At 42.3% G+C, this 21,059-nt stretch overlaps 1 protein-coding gene across 2 annotated transcripts in view; it reads right to left on the reverse strand.

Moving 5' to 3' along the window:
• Nucleotides 1-220: 220 nt before the first annotated feature.
• The window catches only part of GAREM1 (GRB2 associated regulator of MAPK1 subtype 1), a 208,062-nt gene continuing 187,223 nt past the window's right edge, over nucleotides 221-21,059 (reverse strand). Inside the window, exons 5-6 of one of the 2 annotated variants that reach the window (XM_003830252.6) lie at nucleotides 6,942-7,108; nucleotides 221-5,489 (exon numbers count right to left, since the gene is read on the reverse strand). In XM_003830252.6, coding sequence (XP_003830300.2) covers nucleotides 4,595-5,489; nucleotides 6,942-7,108 — 1,062 coding nt within the window. In that variant the 3' untranslated portion in view covers nucleotides 221-4,594. Of the gene's footprint in view, nucleotides 5,493-6,941; nucleotides 7,109-21,059 lie in introns of both variants that reach the window. The other variant, XM_034943933.4, reaches the window with a different exon arrangement.

Genomic DNA, 21,059 nt, shown 5'->3' on the forward strand with positions numbered 1-21,059 from the left:
ACCACACAGGCCCTGGATTATCTGTATGCCATCAAGTTACCTAGTTACCCACATCTTCTGACTATGCACGATAGCCACAGTCTTCCATCTCTTATTAATACAGAATGGGCTTGCAGTATCGGGACTCCCTCCAAATTCCCTACTCCTAAGTGAGGATGGGAAACAAGTCCTTAGAAAACTATGCACTAGGTCTGACCACTGAGGAACAACTGCAAGAAAAGCAACTTTGAAAATTTCTTTATTATAGACATTTCAGAACCATTTAAATCAACAGACAAGGAAATTTTTAGACATAACATACTGTGTTTATCTTGAGGTACACATTGGGCCCATTAGATAACGTTTTGGAAAGTAATGCCATTGTTAACTGGTAGTTAACAACCCAAGTTTTCCAAGCAAAGAAACTGTAAAGATGGTTACAAAATTCTTTGAAAAGAATACACCATTTCCATTCAAGATAAACTCTCCAAATTCTTAACTGATTTCAATTTTTAGGCTTAGCTTAAATATTTTAAATGAAACTTAATATGAGAGTGGGAGAAAAGGTTTATAGCTAAGAAATTATCTGAGCCCTACTACATGAGATTGTAAACAAAGGAAATTTGCGATCTGATAAGCTCTATTACAAAATTTATAGCCTAAAAATTAGAGCAGCAAAATTACAGAAGATATTTGTATATAGTTTAAACTGAAATCACGTTTATTCCTTGTTTCTGGCTATCACAATGAGACAAATTTTAAAACACCAAGTTTTAAAGACTGAACAGTGTGATTTAACATGATGTAACCATGAGAATCCCATATTGTTACAATCCCACAATCTAAAAACTACTTCACATAATTTGCACTCTAGGCCTTTTATTCTTCTTGCTCAAGCAGCCTGGTGCCTTTAGGTAACTTGAAAGATAGTGGAAATTGATATAAGAGGCATGTTTCTGAAAGCCCCCTATGTCCAACAACAGATTTAACTTTTCTGGTAGACTGAAATTAAAATTTCCTTTGAACAGTTCGCTAGGTTCTTTGAAGGATTATTTGTTTTCCAGTTTGTTATTCAAAATGTTAATCTTATACTTGCTAGGCACGATGAGTAGTGACTTATACAAAGTGTTTAGAAAATGAAGGACCCTCCATCCTTCCACACCCCACCTCCCATCCCTGGACTTCTCAGGGAGCTGTATGGATAACATGCAGGTGGCTGTGGAATGTGAGCAGAGACTGTTTATGCATGTGTCTGAAAACAGTTGGAATGGACTGTCATAATATTTCCCATAAGATTGTTGAATTTCGACATGAGACAAGAATAAACACTGCAATTTAGCTGAATGGGCAGTTCACTGCAACTTCATAAACTGCAATGATATATGTGGGTTGAAAGAATGTAAGTAAATTTCACAGTTCATAAAGTTGAGCAGCTCAACTTAAAGAAGAGAAAACTTGCAAGATTGATCTGTGAGTGTTTGAATTCTGCCTCCCAACATGAGTCAGGTCCGCATTATACATTTTAGTTGCTTGGCTTGGTTTATTGCTGATTTTCTTTTCTGATGGGGGCCATGATGATTTTTGCCATGAATCTAAGGACCCAAAAGGGTCTTGTTTAGATAGACACTTCCTCTCTTTTGATTACAGGGGACCTGCCAGAGAAGATAAGATGATAAGTCTTGACCTGGCTGGTTAGAAGGGTTGTGTGTGTGGATCTCTGGGCATCACTTTTCACTGCAGAATCGCAGGGAAGGGCTGTGAAAGGGAAGGGCTTCTCGAAAGGGAAGGGCTTTCTCCTTATTATCCCTGCTTTGCATATCTTGTCATGATTCTCTTGGAGCTATGAATGCTCTGTCCAGTCAGGACACCAAGGTCCTTCACAGACAGGTGCTCAGCTTAGGAATGGCAATTTCATTTATTTGTGGCATTTATTTGTGACAGAAGATATTTATTACAATTAAAAGAATTCCAGGTCAGTAAAAAAAAACAAAAAACAAAAAACAAAAAAACAACAACACTAGGCAATGAGAGAGATACTTTCTGCCTCCAACACATTCCAAGTTTTAGTGATCTTGGGGTGTTCTGTACCCCTTAATAGAGGCTGACGTTTTAAGGACAGGACACACGTAATTCTCCATATACCCAGCTGCCCAGAGGACTTCACGTCTTTCTTACCCACACATACATACTCTTAGCAACTGAGATTTCAAATATAAACAATATGATCTCCAAGAGGGCAGGGGCTGTGTCTTTTACTCAGCACTGTAGTGATACTAGACTGTAGCATAAGTGAATCAAAGGCCACAGTCCCTGCCCTCAAGGAGTCGCTGCATTGCCAATCAATATAAACTTGACAAAAATACACCAAGTCCAAAACAAGCAAAAAGAATTTAAAACCCTATTTTGTGTAAAGTTTTTACAAAAAGAAAAAAAACGCTAAAAGGAGTCAGTTGTTTATGTGAGGCAACCTTTATAGTAAACCCAAACCAACTCTGTTCCTTCTTCCTGAGTTTGAGAATTGTGTCCGAGTGCTAAGTATTTTAAAACGGATTCAGCTAGGTTTGCCAATGAAAACTTGCAGCTTAGTAACTGCATCTTGTCTGTTTTTATTTTAAAAAGAAGTTCTGAGAGGTTTACTTTACTAAGGGAGGCAGTCCCCCTCACACAGAAGGATGCTTTCAAAACACGAAAGCTTCATAGGCCTCATGTCCTGTGAGTGCAGTACCAGCACTTCCTCATTGAATCATCTGTGACTTTTGAAGAGGTGCTCCAGGGTGAGAATTTTACAGGGTACTCTTTTTGCCTATAGTATTTACATTTTAGGAGACACATTAGGAGGAAAAAAAAATGCTTTTTTTTTGATAAAGGAGATCTAAGATGGAAAATTAGATCTAAGATGGAAAATTGGGTATCAATTCACTTCAACTCTAAAACCACGATATGGATTAAAAATATCTTTCTTCTAATGCCAAGAAATAAAGACATATTTCACAGGTCTACAAAACTAGACTGGTGGGTCTTGTCTTTCAATTTATTTTTTTATTTTGGTAGCAGGAAGAGATGGTAAGATATAAGTCCATCCTGCAAGTTATGCTGCCGCCTCACTGGCTGACCTTCCTATTCAAGAGGGCACTGTGTGCACCTCGGTCATGGGCTGTCCGCAAATCTGGAATCTGGGGCCAGACTCTCGGGTGCGGGGGAGTAGATGATGCCTTGCTCCGAGAACTAATACAGTCTTAAGATGTATATTCTCTAAAAAAGTCAAGAATAATGACGCCATTATATTTTGGAATACTTAATCATATTTAGCAAAAATTCTCAGACTAATGTAAAAGTATGGTAATAATGTATTTTCTTTGAAAGAGAGGGAAGAAGTGGTTTATGAAATAAACAAGTCCTCTTATTGGTATTTTTAAAATACTCAACAGATGTAGCATATATAATAATAAAGGCTGGTGCGTCTGATTTCTGAGCTCTCGTAAAGCATGAAGTAGGTTGAGAATGCCTAATGTACTCTGACAAATGCTCTTCAGACCTCTCGCCATCAGACACCAGGGGAAGGAGACCCTCAAACCGGAGAATTATAATTCAACAGAAACTGTCATTTCCCCAGACATCATGGGAGTATTACATGCAAAAACCAGCCCTGCAGTGAGTGGGCTTAAACTCAAACTTAATTCTTCAATACAGGACTCTTTACTGATTTGTTCTAAGTTTTCAGTGATGAACCCAAATAAGATTGAGCTTCAAGAGACAAGGTTCTGAGAATCTTTGGAGTCATTCTGTCCACTATTCCTAAGAGAATCAATGTAGATAACAGTCCCAAAACCTCAACAGATTGTTTAAAAGTGAACAGATGTTATCTAAAATATCAGAATCAAAATTACGTGTAAAACATATCCGGGTGTATTGTGTATGCACCTATACATGTTTATATATGTATATTCTTTTTTCTCTGCTCAATAAAATTAGCAGCAGTTACAGATAAATTATTGTGGTCATGATTTGTGTGATTTCTAAGGACAACATATATCCCTCTATCAACATATGACTCTTGGAAAATGCCTTGTGATAAAAAGATCCCCACCAAGCATACAACATTAAAGTGTCAATTCGTATCACTAACATTTTCAGGCACAAGAGTAAAACAATTAGCAAGAAGCAATCTGAATGACAGAGCACAGAACATAGTTAATTGTCTAAAGTCAACCCTCCTGAAAGAAGGGACTTGTTGTTCAAAAGTGTTTTTTTTTTTTTTTTAAAGATTTTTATGTCTTTCAGCTTTGGCTATTTTGTAATAAATATCATACCTTCTCGCATAAACCTACTTGGGTAAGAATGATTTCTCTGCACATGCCTTTTTTTCTTTTAGCAGCTGCTGAGTGTTTGTTGAGTGACGTACAAGGCACACCTCCAAGTGTTCTGTACAGCATTTTTATTGATGTACAAAATAGCCTGTTCACCATTCAAAAACGTAATCTGCATAGTAAGAGTTTCTCTTATCCCTATTTACAGAGAAGGTTTTTAGTGCAAAAACATGAAATTGTGTCCCAGCCCACCCCTTCTAGCACACGCATTGATCAGTTTTGTTCCATGCTGGCCGGGGGTTATTTGGCTATATTTTGGGCCTCCAGCCATTAATGAATTGCATTATCTTCTTCACCTGCAGTTTGCTCAATTTGAAATCCTCTGAGAGGATTTCTTCCGTTAGCTGAACAAGCAGGTTCCCATCAATCTTTTCAGTAACAAAGAATGATATGACATCTTCGGACAAACCAATGAACCGTAGTGACTTGGACACTTCCTCTATAGAGAGTCCTGATAGGTCAGCAGGTGGCTGCCATGGGGAACCGTCACCACAGGATCTGGGGGCCAGCTGGAGATGGAGCGGAGATGAGAAAGGGTAGGAGGCAGAGAAGATGTCCTGCATGCCCTTTTTAACAAAATACTGGTCCTCCGAGAGATCTGGTGACCCAGACTTGGGGTCTTCCTCAGCACCATCAATTTTCAGAGGCAAAGGAGATGTTTCGGAGGCGACCTTCTCTTCCACTAGTTTTGGAGCCCTGGGGGGTAAGGCAGGGCATGACGTACTCTGCTTTGTCACACCAGCTGCAAGAGATTTCACATCTGTGCTCTCCAGAGAGTAGCTGGCTGACTTGGGACAACCAGAGACGCTGCTACTGAATTCTGCAGTGACTGGGCTAGTGGGGCTGGCCAAGAGCTCACAGCCATCAAAATCAAAAGGTGCTGGGCAGTTTCTCTTTGGTGTGCCTGGCGTCTTTTGTCTAGGGTAACTATAACTCCTGCTTGGATCCAGCAGGAAGTCACTCCTGGTCTGGCTTTCTGATGCTCCTGAATAATGGTTAGGCCATGAGAGCCGAGAGGACACAGCTTCAGCAGAAGGACTTCCAAACGGGGATTTCAGGTCCACAGAATCAGTTTTCACTCGGTTACATGGATAGCAGGAAACAGGAGTGCTTTCAGAAGGACTTGTGTCAGTTTTAGTGACGCTGCTTAAAAGCAAACACAGAAGGAGAAATCAGTTAAAAGAAAAAAGCCAAATCCCAAGGCTTTTGTTATTTATAGACGTTACTGCTGAGTAGAAAAGCGCAGTTAGTTTTGAATTCAATAAAATTCCTGCTAACTTCACTGGGTTTTTTTTTTTAAAGAATCTTTAATAAAATACATTGGTAATTGTAGACATGTACATAATGATTTAAAATGCTACAGTGGAGATAAAATAAATATTTCAGCTAGTAAGAAAATAATTGTTAATAGGTGCCTGGATCTTTATGATGAGGAAAATTATTAAGTCATGTGTAGGCTCTGCACCAACAGGTGCCATGATTGATGAATGATGTCTGCAGTGAGCGAGGGTAGAAGGAGAGAATAGTAAATGAGTGGCGCATGCTTGCCATGCTTGTGCTACAGTGACATGATGGCATCACACCACCCGTGACTCTATTTCCACCCAAAAGTCTGAGGCAGGAGGAAATCCTTCAAATAAAATGTTTATCCTTGTCTTAGTTTCTGAACAATCGAGTAACATTAGCGCAAAGATTTAAATGTCCAGAGAACAAAAAGTACCTGCAAAGAGAGCTACTTTAAACTGTAATGAGCACATGTGGAGCAGTGGCTTAGGCTCTGGGGGGTTTTAAGAGCAACATGAAACTAGAGTGTGCTCAAAGGAGGGTGAGCAGGCCGGTGAGGGGTCTGACAGTGATGTCGGGGAAACAGCAGAGGGAATCAAGGATGTTTCTTTTGGAGAAGAGAAGACTTCTATCATAGCTGACTCGGAATTTTCATGAGTTGACAAAGAGATATGGGATGGACCTATTTTTGTTTCTTTAGACCTAAGAAATGATTGAAAGTTACACAGAGGTTGATTTCAACTCAATATAATAAAGGGTTTTTTTTTTTAAGTATTGGTACTTGCCAACAATGGAATGAGCTGTGTTGCAGAAGAATGATCTCAGAGCACTGGAAGTATCCAGACAAAAGGAAATGACCACTCAACAGTGATGGTCAAAAGGGGACTCCTGTCTGGATGGAAATTCAGAGTAGATAGCCAATGGGACCCTTTCCATTTTAGGTCCTGGTCGAAGGTGTTGTCTGCTTGAAGGTGCTGTCTGCTCGTGTCAAAGTGGAAAGAACCAGATGCTGATTTGTGAGAACTGATGGCAGCCCCCGGGTTGTTTCCAGGAGAATCTAGTTGGCCTTTACCTCTGAATTTCTCAGACTGGTGTGGCATCTTTTCTTCCCAAGACATTGGCTCTTCCATTCTAGCTCAAAACAAACAGGGGCCCCATCATGCTCACTCAGTAAAATTATTTAAAAAATTAAAAAGCCATTTCCTCTCCCACCACCCTGCCTGTTAGGGCTACCGTGAAAATGCTTTCAAGAACCCATGAACTGGTGGATGAGAAGATAAGCGTGCAGTGGGACCTGGCAGGAAGACTTACATGTTGTGTAGCCCTGAAGAATAGTAGGACAAGGTGGGGCTGGGAGAGCGAGTCTGTTGCCGCGCTGGCTTGACTGTGCGAGGAGGGATGGAGGGACTGGTGGACAAAGGCTTTGCGCTTCGGGGTGGAACAGGTGGGGCGTTCAGGAGCCGGCATTCTTCTCTGACCTGGCGCAGAAAAGAACACTCCAGGTTAGCAACAGACTGACAATGCCACCGGGCGCCAGCTCAATCCTGCAGACTTGCTCAAGTCACACTCTTAAACCGTAACAGCAGGGTGTAAGCATGGCAGAGAGAAGACTGAAGTAAACAAGAATGATGGGAAGCACAGAGGCTGCCAGAGAGCAAATCAGACGCCTGTCACACACTTGCTGGGACAGAATGATTTTTGAAAGAAACTGCTTGGCAAATGCTGGCTGCTGCTGAAATATAGAAAGTAATATGAAATACGGCAAGTTAAAGTGTCTATGGTTAAAGAGCTAGTGACATGTGAGGATGGATAAAGAGGAAGTATTAAGAAAATAAGAACGTAAGGCATTCACAAATTTAACTTGAGGATTCATCTCTTCTATTAGGTTGTGTTTTTTTCATTATTCAAGCTGAATTCAATTTGATCCAAACCTTAGAGAACCCTGGACCTGGTCCAGGGCTAAAGCTCCTTCTGAAGTCATGTTCAGGGATGTTTTTTTTTTTTTTGAGATGGAGTCTCACTCTGTCGCGCAGGTTGGAATGCAATGGCACAATCTCAGCTCAGCTCACTGCAACCTCTGCTTCCTGGGCTCAGGTGATCCTCCCACCTCAGCTTCCCGAGAGCTGGGACCACAGGTGTGCGCCAGTACACCTGACTAATTTTTTGTATTTTTAGTAGAGATGAAGTTTCACCATGTTGCTCAGGCTGCCTCCCAAAGCACTGGGATTATAGGCATGAGCCACCGTTCCTGGCCAGGGCTACTTTTTAATTTTTTTAATTTATTTTTTTTATTTTTCAAGACTGAGTCTTGCTCTGTTGCCCATGTTGGAGTGCAGCGGCACCATCTTGGCTCACTGCAACCTCTGCTTCCCGAGTTCAAGCAATTCTCCTGCCTCAGCCTCCTGAGTAGCTGGGATTACAGGCGCCTGCCATCATGCCCGGCTAATTTTTGTATTTTTAGTAGAGTCGGGGTTTGACGATGTTGGCCAGGCTGGTCTTGAACTCCTTGCATCTACTTGCCTGGGCCTCCCACAGTGCTGGGATTACAGGTGTGAGACATTGAGCCAGGCAAGGGCTTCTCAAATGTAAATATGAGTGTGTATCATCTAGGGATCTTGTTTAAAATGCAGGTTTTGATTCTGTTGACCCAGGGTGGGGCCTGGGAATCTGCATTTCTAATAAGTTCCCTGGTGATACTGATGCTACTGGACCATGGTCCACACACTGACAAGGTTGCAGAAGGAGTAATGAAGCGGCTCTCTACATCCGAAAAGTACTTTTTATAAGAGCTGCTTCCAGCTCTCTCACATTTCCTTCGTCTTCACACTGGAGAGGATCTAGCTGATCTGGGCTGTCCATGGCTTCTCTGAGACTGCCTGCCATTCCCCTAATTTGCCTTCCATTCCTTGCAGGCATTTCAGAATATAATTACTAATGAAGTGACATTTTTCATGTACTTCTACGTGTCAGGCAGCAGGGGGCAGTTTATACCTGGCTCTGCTAGTCTACCCTAAGCTATAGAGGTAAAAATATTAACAGAGCCAATTCTGACTCTGTCAAAAATGCTATGCTTTGAAATGCATACCTTGTCTACTTTTAGGCTATGTTCCCACCAAGTTTTTCACCTTCACTTTCAATTCCTTTCTGGCCAAGCAGCTCTGGGATAAGACAATGAAACAGCAAGCTCCTATTAGCTTTGGTATTGAGTTTGCTTAAGCGGAAATGAAATGGGTTCATGTTATCACACTGCATCTCCTACTATCTACACCACACCCGGGACCTCTACCTCGCATCCCTGGCCTGATTCACTTGCCAGAGAAAACCAGCCATTAAGAAGACTCATGGCTATGGGTAGCCCAGTAAACCCAACTCTAAATGAAATGGAAGCAATTTAAAAAGTCTTATCAACTGCATTTCTTCCCAGGGCTGGGGATCACTGCTCCTACCTGCAGGACCCACAGCCCTGGTTACTGGGGCCCAGTGGGTTGGTGAAAGGGAACGGTTTCATCTGGAGAAGCTCTTTAGACTAAAAGAAAATATTCGGAGCAGCAGATTTCTTCCACAATAGACGCAGGCTTTCCCCTTGTGAGCTTTTAAAAAGGTGGTGGATGACTGCAGAAAGGATGCCCGGGAGGAAATGAGGTTTGGATAATGACGTGAGAGGAATGCTTGGCTGGGCTGGCCCAGGAAAGACCCTTGCACCATTCTGGGGTCTTTTTTTTTTTGGAGACGGAGTTTCACTCTTGTTGCCTAGGCTGGCGTGCAATGGCATGATCTTGGCTCATTGCAACCTCCGCCTCCCAGGTTCAAGCGATTCTGCTGCCTCAGCCTCCTGAGTAGCTGGGATCACAGGCATGCGCCACCACACCCAGCTAATTTTGTATTTTTAGTAGAAAGGTGGTTTCGCCATGCTGGCCAGGCTGGTCTCGAACTGCTGACCTCAGGTGATCCACCCTCCTTAGCCAGGCGGGTCTTCTTAAGAGGCTGAGAACCAACCAGGATGCCGGAGCTCAGGCTGGGCCACCCCGCTTTCTGGCTTTGGTTCATCTTCCTTCTGTCTTGTTAGTGAACTGCACAGTAGCCAGATGTGTTTCTTTCTTAGGGAATATCTATAGAATTTAGGGTGGATGGCTGTCACTTTATTACAGATGTGCTTGGTTCTATTTATGTTTATAGAAATAGGGCGCATGGAAAATGTGAGACGATAAGGACTCTGTCAGTTAACTTTTCAATTTTAAAATAAATACTTAGTTACTTCCCAATATTGGATTAGAGTGGAACATGAGGAAAACATGGTTAATGCTGGATTCAATTTAGCACTTTCAAAATTTTAGAATTAGCCACTAAATATGACGTTTCATTAGGAAACACTTACCTGGGATGTCAATTATAATATGCTCAGATGTCAATTACAATATGCATTTTAATTTACAATAGTTGGCTGACTTAGGTTTATAAACTCAGAAAAGAAGCCCCTTGCAGTTGAATTTGACCTAAAGGAACTCCCCTCTTCCTGTACTTATAATTAACCCCAGGTACCCAAGGTCACTTAGAGCTGGTTCTGCCACCTTCATAACTAGGGACTCCTGAAGGGCTAATAGGTTTCCCACAATGGTGAGGAGAGGGCAGTAGTGAAGAGAAGCATTTCTAAGCTAAAGGGCCTGGTGAGGAGGTTCTATTACTCTTTGCTTCTTGATTTGATTCACGCAGGATATTTATATCCAGGAGGAAGGTAGCTGTGCTTTAGATGAATTTTATCTGTCAATAAAAGGCAATTTTTAAGACTAGACGGTCAATCACCCTATCTCCAGTTTTCCTTCATATTCAATTTAGCTTTTAAGTGTAACATTTTCAGCACATCCCTTCTGGAAGCCTCAGCATGTGGCTCTCATCATGTTACTCGCTGTCTCCGACGGCTCCCTCTGATTCCTGGATAAAGGCCGGCCCCCCCCTGCCTGCCACCCAAGGCTCTGTGCGACCAGGCTCCCACGCATCTTTCTAGCAATCTCTCCCACTGCTCCTAGTCTATATGGGCACGCAGGTCCATGCAAAGTGGTGGACTCAGTGTCCCCCCAGCACACCCTGTGCTTTCCTGCCCCTTTCTCTGGTTTAGTTTTTACTGCCCACCACACCTAAACACCAGTTCCTGTGGGCCAGCCCCACACATTACACACTCTGTGTGCCACTCTCCATCTATATTTAATGAGCCTGCGAGCTAAAATGTAGGGACTGCCATTTTAGCTATCCCTTGTTATTATTATCCTGGGGATAGCAGAGTTTGGGGATTTGTCACTCCTGGCATGAACATGTCACACAGAATGCCTGGTAGATGTTAAGAAATGTCACAAAAAATACAAAAAAAAAAAAAGGCACTTAAAAAAACCCATATACCATAGAATATCTTTTATATGTTTATGTGGAAATTATTACTGACAAGTCATTTGGGCTGAATGTTAAGTTTTTTTGGTGACCCTGAGTCAATCTAGGGGAAAAAAAGGCACCAGAAGACCTGCCACATATGACCACCACCAACTCTACCACCACCCTTTGACACAGTGTCATGGTGAAAATGACAGTGACAGTATTCCTGAACTAGGAAGGGCTTTAATCTAGCACACCCCAGAGTAATGACTATTCTAAAATGAAGATCTAAAGGACTATATTGTGCCTAATGGACTAAAGCCTTTCTATTTATTTCCAATGTAATGTTTATGACTGGACTTCCACTGGCAACACAAGGAGAGAGGGGCCCCTGTATTATCAGGAATGAACCTCCAACCCTCACGCTCAGTGAAGAGCTGGCGTTCTGTTTTGAGGTGGGTGTTACCGTCCATTGCAGATGACGGTGATCTCTGCCTATGTGTAGTTAATTTCAGGTTATGAGTACCTTGACTATTCACAGAGAAGCTCCTGGAACCAAAGTCCTGTTGATGACAGGGTCAATGAGCACAGTGCGGATACACGGAGTACCCAAAGCCTCGCTTCCTGAGCAATTCCCCGGCCTAAAGCTTTTCTTCCCAGCTGCCCCACTGCTAGCATACTTCTCTCCTCTTGCTCCTTCAGAGTAAGTCTATCTCTTTTTTTTTTTGAGACAGAGTTTTGCTCTTGTTGCCCAGGCTGGAGTGCAATGGCGCGATCTCAGCTCACCGCAACCTCCGCCTCCCAGGTTCAAGCAATTCTCCTGCCTCAGCCTCCCGAGTAGCTGGGATTACAAGCATGCACCACCACGCCTGGCTAATTTTGTATTTTTAGTAGAGATGGGGTTTCTCCATGTTGAGGCTGATCTCAAACTCCCGACCTCAGGTGATTCGCCCGCCTCGGCCTCCCAAAGTGCTGGGATTACAGGCGTGAGCCACCGTGCCTGGCCTAAGTCTGTCTCTTTTCTAAAATGTTCAGTGTTTCAATTATCATCAAACATGAGACACCACTACTCTGGTGTTGATACAAGTCTCCTTGGTATTCACATTGCAAATCAGGAATGCAGAGCTAAACAGAAAGCTCATTTATTAAAGAGGTAGAAACGGTGAGTTCTGTTCTTTCTCGAACTTCATCCTCTTTAGTCAATGAGGCATATTTCTAGAGAGGCATATTCAGGCAACTGAAATAATCTAATAGTGGGGGCTTAAAGCAAGCTGTAAAAGGTGTCTGTCCTGGGGGCTGACGGCCGGGATCACAAGCATCGACTTCCACCATCCCTGAAAGTCTGAACAACATGGCTATCACTTCTCTTTTCCTACAGCCTCTATTAATTCCACTTTGCTATTTGTTCAAATAGATTGAGTGCCTATCATGTGCTCATTGAGTTAGTGTTGAGTATACAACAGTGAGTAACTCATGGAATTACTTATGAGGGAGGGAAACAAACATAATTAAAATACAATCTGGTAAGTGTGATAAGACAAGTATGTGCAAGTTTCATGGGAGCACCATAAATTTACTCAAGGTGGCAGGAGAAGAACAAATTCATAGGTAATTTTACTGAGAAAGTCTTAGGAGGGATTATGAGTGTACAAAAGGTAGAACATAAAAGAACATGGCATAAAAGAAGAACCAGAATGATGATCTGGTCTGTGGGCTTAGATGATGAAACAAAACACTGGTACCATTCATCAGATAGAAATTTGGAAGAACAGGGCTTGGGAAAAGCAGAGGAGGTCAGTTTTGAAAATACTAACTTTGAGCTCAGTGTTCTAATGATAGATAGAATCTGAAGTTATGGCGGCACTGAGATCCCAGATGAGAAGTGAAGAAGGCTGAACCCCCAAAGGATGGGCAGAAGAGAAGACAGGAGGGGAAAAACAGGTAACTACACTTTAGTGCTCACAGAGCAGAATCATGCCTGAATGGCATCAAGGAAGCCAGGGGAGGGAGAGCTGCAGGGGAACAACAGTGCAAAGATGGAGAGATGTCAGGAAGTCAGGAAAGAGGCTGGAAGAGGTTCCCCTTATGTGACAGCTAGCAAGTCACTGGTGATCTTAGCAAATGAGGCGTGAGTCAAGTGAGGGGGCAGAGCCAGACTCCAGTGAGTCAAAGTTAGACAGGAGGTAAGAGTGGTGTTCGTGAGGGCAGACCACTCTTCTCAGGAATTGTCTGGAAAGAAAGGAGTGAGGCAGTTGTTACAAAAGGATACTGGTTTGAAGAAGGCATGCCTTTTTAAAAAAAACTTTAAAGAAACTTGAAAAAATGTGCCTGGGTACGTATATGCATGCATGTAAGCTGGAGGTCAACTGTACACTGATGCCTGGGACCCTGTGCTCACCTTTAATTTAAGAAGATAAAGGGGAGACCATTTTTCCATTGCTCCCTGCCTCTGTCATGCCATCACTGGCCACATAAAGCTAGAAAAATAAATTAATGGTAGCATATCATCTTAACAGTGAAAGCAAAGATGAAACACACTAATAGAACAAACGCTTTGGAAAGCTTCATGTTTCTAAGTGGAGGTGGTCAACAAAGTCAAGTGCAACTCCAATCTATGGTCCAAATCAAACACATCATAAAATGGAACTATTTTCTTTACTGTCAGAATACTGCCCAGGGAGCTTAACGTCATTTCCTGAGTCCTGGAATAGACATTTAACCTTCTTTTCCCTTCTCTCCTTACAGTTCTAACTCTCGCTTAGTTGGGAGGGAATTAAGCACAGGTCAAGGATCAGTAATTTGTCTCCTCTAAATTGCAACATGTTGAAAATAATGCACGAGAATTTGTTAACAGTAGGAAGCTCATCATTGCATGAGTGGAAAGCAGAGTTACATGTAGATCTTTGGAGGACAAAAACTGAAACATACATACAATTGGAGTGTTTTCTACATAGTATCTATGAAATAATTTCTTTCTCCTGTTACACCTCTTTCTCTGATACTTCCTAGGGGTTTATGAAACAATATGTCTAAGACTGGGGGCTTTTTGGTACAACAGCATTTCTTGGAAAGCCTTTGTTTTTCACAACTTCTGACTCCTCTGTTCTGTGGAGGAAACACAACTTTCACATGCAGTCACTAACAGGACCAAAGAGCTTAAGAAACGTAAAAGGACAGTTAACTAAGGCATGGTCTTAGCAGTTTTCAGATAGCTTTTTGGGAAAAAAATCAATTTCAGAGCAGTGGTGGGTGCTCAACTCTTACATACAAGATGATGGATCTAGGGACATCTGCTGACAGGGCCATGTATTTCCTGAGTTAACCTTCTAGAATCAACTGTCACATGCCTGGCAGGGGCGTGGGGGAGACAGTATACCTCCTGTCTCAAAGATCATATTGTTTGGAATTGTGGACAATCAATAAGGAGATTTTGGCATACTTAGGTGGTGTAAGGATCGTTTTGTTTCCATATTGACAATGATTAAGAACACTGTAGGGGAGCTTGATTTAAAATGAGATTCACCTTTCTTGTGCATTTTCTTCCCTAAAAAGCCAAATGCAGGACAATGTCAGCAACCCAAAGAAAGGAGTTTTGTAACCATGCTTCCTTGAACTTTGTAACTTTGCCTTCACTGACTGCCCTCTGCCCTGTATTTTACATTTCTTCCCACACTCCCAGATAACAAAATCATTACAGCCGTTAAGAAACCTTATTTATAAAGAGGCTTTTATACAGAGTTCATAACCCTGTCGCATAACCATCAGTGGATATTTTCAGTCAAACAGAAATTAAAGTTTTATAATGACAAAGTACAATAAATGAACCTCTATTTGATTAATTACACAAGGGCAAATGTGATTTACAGTCAAAATCCTGATTCTTAGATGTGTGAGCTTCTTTTTTCCATTTTTATACATTGATGATAAGGACCTAAGACAGACCTTTCTCAGAAATGGTCTCCAATATTCCAGCCTCAGGCAAGGGAGGCCCAGGGGAAGGAGCGGGCAGCCACTTACTCAGTGGCAGGAGGGGCAAGTGGTTCTGAAAAGATGTACTTGTTTAACATTTAGGGTGCTTTCATGGACTCAGAAAGTATATGCCATTGAGGAGTAGAATAAAGATCTTTCCTGAGCAAGGAGTGTACGTGATAAATATACTTAAGTAGTGTATAACCTTCCTATTAATGTGATTTTATACAAATGGTACATACCTAATTGTACAGGTTTGGAACAAGACTTATCCAATAGAACAGGGTCCCCAACTTTTGGGATATGGACTGATACTGGTCTGTAGCCTGACAGGAACCAGGCTGCACAGCAGGAGGCGAGCAGCTGGCAAGTGAGCCAGTGAAGCTTCATCTGTATTTACAGCTGCTCTCCATCCCTCGGATTACTGCCCGAGCTCCAGCTCCTGTGAGATCAGTGGCGGCATTAGATTCTCATAGGAGCATGAACCCTACTGTGAACTGCACATGTGAGGGATCTTTGCACGTTCCTTATGAGAATCTAGGTTGCGTGTTCCTTATGAGAATCTAATGCCTGATGATCTGTCACTGTCTCCCATCACCCCCAGATAGGACCATCCAGTTGCAGGAAAACAAGCTCAGGGCTCCCACTGATTCTACATTATGGTGAGTTGTATAATTATTTCATTATATATTACAATGTAATAATAATAGAAATAAAGTGTACAATAAATGCAATACACTTGAGTCATCCCGAAACCACTCCCTCCCCCAACCCCAGGTCCGTGGAAAAATTGTCTTCCATGAAACTGGTCCCTGGTGCCAAAAAGGTTGGGGACTGTGGCAATTGAATATTATATCCTTATTATCATTTTAATCATTAAGATTTTCAATGGACCCAGAAGAAGAAAAAAACAAATCTTGGCCTAGAAGCTTTCATTTAAAAAGAACCTACATGAAACAGAATGGCAAGTAGTTTCAAAGTTATCAAAACACAATAATAATTTAGTCCTTATTTCAATTAACAAATGGGAACTTAAGTACGGCTTGCTTACAAAGTACTCCTCAAAGCTTGTAATTAAAATTAATTAAATGTCAAATGCCCTACGAAACCTCATTAACTAGTGGAATCCTGAGTATATCTTTTTGTAGAGCAGTTATTTTGAAAAGTAAATAATCACTAAGCTTAAATATTAATACATCAGATTTAAGAAAATCTGTCAATACCTTTTCTAATATTAATATTTTACAGAGAGAAAAAGCCCAAAGACAAAATAAAATAAAAATGCAGAGTAGAATCAATTCTTAGCTACTTTCCACAGCTTATTATCAACAAACATATTTTATGGCACTTTCTTAACTTGGGTAGTCACGTGAGGCCCCTAATTCTGTAGGCTGGGCATATCCAAAGTAATGAGATCTGGCAGCACCAGGAGCTGGCCTGGCCAAGCCCGAGGAAGGGAGTCAGTTATCCAAGGCCACTTCTCACCTTTGATATTTCTGTGTTGGTTTGCCCGGGAATACCAGTTTCTTGACACTTGTTCACAGCCTTAGAGCCTCATGTGGCTTTTTCACAGGCACTCTAGTTCTTCAAAACCCCCGACTCTGCCACTAAAAGATTATGCTATTGGGATCCACAGGGTGCCAAGCATTTCTGGAGCTCTTTTTGGGGGCATATGATGATTACAAAGTTTGTGATGATTCCACAGTTAGGTAACTAAAACATAGTACCTATCTTACCAAGTAGAAGTTTTAAAAGTCAGATTAAAAGAATGTTTTGCTATTTTTAAAACCAATTGTGTGTTTTTGTAATATCTTAGAAACCCAGCAGAATGAACTAGCACACCCACTTCTGGAATGGGAGGCTGACTGACCCCCGTGGTAGCTGGCTCTGCCCATCTGCTGTGGGGGTGGATATGTCCACTCCCGCCCACCTTCTGACTCTTTGGAGGGGACTTATGTACCTGGAAAGTGTGACTTCTTCTCTCCATCCCTTAGTCAAGGAAAGACAGTGGGAAAAAACCTCTAAACAGTGACTGTCTACCTGACTCTAAACTGGAATCCATCCTATATTAAATTATTGCTACTATTTATTTTAAATGTTTACCGAGTGCCAGGGAGAAGTGCCAAGTTCTTCGCACAGTACAAAAATGCAGTGAAGATGTTATTATCCCCACAGGAACTGACTCAGGGAGGTTAAATATTTTGTGCAAGGTATGAAGCTACAAAGTGGTAGCGTGAGGATTGAAATCGATGTGCAGCTCTCAGATGCAATGCTGCACGCCTCTAATTATCTATCACATAGTGAGTGTTCTGCCTGTCTGAGGCAGATTCAGATGGCCCAACTGACTTCTCTATAGTTAAATCAGTTTTTTTCAAGCACCTACTAGGCTAGGCCCATCAATCTGGCATTAAATTTACTCTTTAAGTCCCATTTTTCTCAAACACCAACAACACAGTGTGCTTCATTAAAGAAACTTTATGATGAACTTCCGGCCTTCTAACAATGAATGCATGTTACCAACCCATCTTAAAACTTAGTCCCTAAACTCTGTTTCTCACAAGCTGTGGGGCAACCCTGTCTAACACAAAGGTTCACAAATTCATCAACACTGCAGTAAAATTTAGTTGAAACCAGTGGTTCACAAAAGAGCTCCTTTCATCATTTTCCTTTTACCAGGAATTGCTATAATATCAACCACTATCCATGAGGGAATGTGTTTTTTTCTGTTCTTAAAGGCAGATGGAGGCCGGGCACGGTGGCTCATGCCTGTAATCCCAGCACTTTGGGAGGCTGAGGCAGGTGGATCATGAGGTCAGGAGATCAAGACTGTCAGCCCTCTGAGCACAAGCCAAGCCATCGCATCCCCTGTGACTTGCACGTATGTGCCCAGATGGCCGGAAGTAACTGAAGAATCACAAAAGAAGTGAATATGCCCTGCCCCACCTTAACTGATGACATTCCACCACAAAAGAAGTGTAAATGGCCGGTCCTTGCCTTAACTGATGACATTACCTTGTGAAAGTCCTTTTCCTAGCTCATCCTGGCTCAAAAAGCACCCCCACTGAGCACCTTGCGACCCCCCACTCCTGCCCGCCAGAGGACAACCCCCTTTGACTGTAATTTTCCATTACCTTCCCAAATCCTATAAAACGGCCCCACCCCTATCTCCCTTCGCTGACTCTCTTTTCGGATTCAGCCCGCCTGCACCCAGGTGAAATAAACAGCCATGTTGCTCACACAAAGCCTGTTTGGTGGTCTCTTCACACGGACGCGCATGAAAAAGACCATCCTGGCCAACATGGTGAAACCCCATCTCTACCAAAATAAAATTAAAAAAAACTTAGCCAGGCGTGGTGGCGTGAGCCTGTAGTCCCAGCTCATTGGGAGGCTGAGGCAGGGGAATCGCTTGAACCCAGGAGGTGGAGGTTGCAGTGAGCTGAGATCGCACCACTGCACTCCAGCCTGGTGACAGAGTTAGACTCCGTCTAAAAAAAAAAAAAAAAAAGAAGACAGATGGAGAACACTGATCACTGGGTGCTGGGGTCCCCAGATAGGACACTGCCACACAAATGGTTTTAGAAGAGCTGTGAACCTGCAGGGTTTTTGTTTGTTTGTTTGTTTTTCTGAGACTGAGTCTTGCTCTGTCACCCAGGCTGGAGTATAGTGGCACGATCTCAGCTCACTGTTGGCCAACTGGTCTTGAACTCCTGAGCTCAAGTGATCTGCCCACCTCGGCTTCCCAAAGTGCTGGGATTACAGGTGTGAGCCACCGTGCCAGGCTAACCCTGCAGTTTTGATAACCATTTGTAACTCATTGAATAGACGAGAACAGACTGGAAGTCAAATGATCTATTTATAGAATTTTGTGCAATATAAAGTCTTCCCAGCATTGCTCTCCAAAATGGCATTTTCTAAAGAGGGGGAAAAGAAGATTGCTCTTGAAGATTGCCTTTTGTAGAGTACATCTGGGTAAATATTTTACATATCAGCCGATAACCAGAGAATCTAACTGATGAATAGAGGCCTGCAATATTATAAAATAGAGGATATGTTTAGAATAAACACATGGATCAATAAGGATAATCCACTTAAGAGGGACTGTCAGGTCATTCTGATCTGGGGGCACCTTGCAAAATTTTAAAAAGGGAAAATGCCAGACTGGGCATGCTCCCTCAGTTGGGCTCAGCTGCAACAGTTCTAGGGGTTGCATCTTGTCTATTTCTTGAACCAGGAACTGTTTACTTTTCCCTGGGACATTCCCGTTAGGAAGAGAACGGCCTCTCATATTCCAGAGAGGTTAGTGTCAGTGTTTTGTTTAAAAAATTATTAAACATGGCTGGGCGCAGAGGCTCATGCCTGTAACCCTAGCACTTTGGGAGGCAGAGGTGGGTGGATCACTTGAGGTCAGGAGCTCAAGACCAGCCTGGCCAACATGGTGAAACCCCATCTCTACTAAAAATACAAAAAAATTAGCCAGATGTGGTAGCGCATGCCTGTAATCCCAGCTTCTCGGGAGACTGAGGCATGAGAATCACTTGAACCCGGGAGACGGAGGTTGCAGTGAGCCAAGATCGTGCACTGCACTCCTGCCTGGGCAACAGAGCGAGACTCTGTCTCAAAAAAAACAAAACAAAAAAAGCATAAAAAATTATTAAACAATCTTTACAAAGAGATAAGAGGACTAGAGCATACAATTCTAGAGCATCAAATACAAAGATACAAGAGGACTAGAGCATCAAATGCAAGTTAATATACAAGATATATTAACAAAATACATGAATGGGATTAAACGGATGACTCTGCCCCCAAGGATTTTCTGGTTGGCTGACGATGTAGTTTCCCTGTTTAAGATACAAACAGAAAAGGGCTGATGAGCAGAGCCCGGAGGATGCCAGAGCTGCAGCACAACTTGGGAGGAAGACACCCTTTCTTTGACTGCCATGGCACCTTCTATTTCTAAGGACCTGGTGAGAGATGTCACCTTCCCAGCTAATATCTAGCTGGTGAACTTTCAAGGGAAGCCAACATCTTTAATTACTGGGTAGGATAGTTGGCTGGACACATGGCACATCTCTCTCCCAAGACTCATTCCACCGGAACTATCCAAATAACTTTTACTTAATTCTGTGGGAGCACTTAAATTTATGCCCCATTAAAGTTCCCTTTTGAAAATTACAAGCTGAAGCCACATCTAACAACTATGATGTTCTCTGGATCCCACGCACATCCTAAAAATGGAAAATTCATTTCATGGCCACAGAACCAATAAAAAATATGACTTCATTTGAAATGCCTAAATTTTTTTAAAAAACCAAATTAAATGATTTCAGGTGTTTATAAAAAATCTTTAGGTTTATAGCAATCTACAAACACTGGACACGCTCTGAAAAGATTCTCTTATGTCATAAGAAGTTACAGCTTAGACTGGAGGCCAAATTTTTTTTTCTTCTGTGAGATTTGCTTTTAGTTTCAAATTTAGCATTTCTTTTTTAGTACCAAGGGCAAAGTTCGACCTCTTAATATTTATGTTCTTACTCATCTTTCATTAGCCACAGAAAAAACAAGTGATGCTAGTTTCCTACCTCTAGACTTGGTTACATAAATGACCCTGGGTGTGACCATCTCGGATGAGTCTGTAAGTCAATCAGCAAACATGAGTCCCCACTGTGTGCCAGGTAGGACCTAAGTTCAACAGGAAAAGCTCATGCAGTCATGTTTCTATTGAAGGTCAGAGCCCCAACCTTCAAGTAACATGAAATACATAGCTGAATTAAGACATCCCTCAAGTTCCAGGAGTACTTGTTTGGAGGGGCGCCCCCTTACTTTTTTTTTTTTTTTTTTTGAGACAGAGTCTTGCTCTGTCGCCCAGGCTGGAGTGCAGTGGCGGGATCTCGGCTCACTGCAAGCTCCACCTCCTGGGTTCATGCCATTCTCCTGCGTCAGCCTCCTGAGTAGCTGGGACTACAGGCGCCCGCCACCACGCCCGGCTAATTTGTTGTATTTTTAGTAGAGACAGGGTTTCACCGTGTTAGCCAGGATGGTCTCGATCTCCTGACCTCATGATCCACCCACCTCGGCCTCCCAAAGTGCTGGGATTAC

Source organism: Pan paniscus, chromosome 17, assembly GCF_029289425.2.
Source record: "Pan paniscus chromosome 17, NHGRI_mPanPan1-v2.0_pri, whole genome shotgun sequence".
Taxonomy (NCBI): domain Eukaryota; kingdom Metazoa; phylum Chordata; class Mammalia; order Primates; family Hominidae; genus Pan; species Pan paniscus.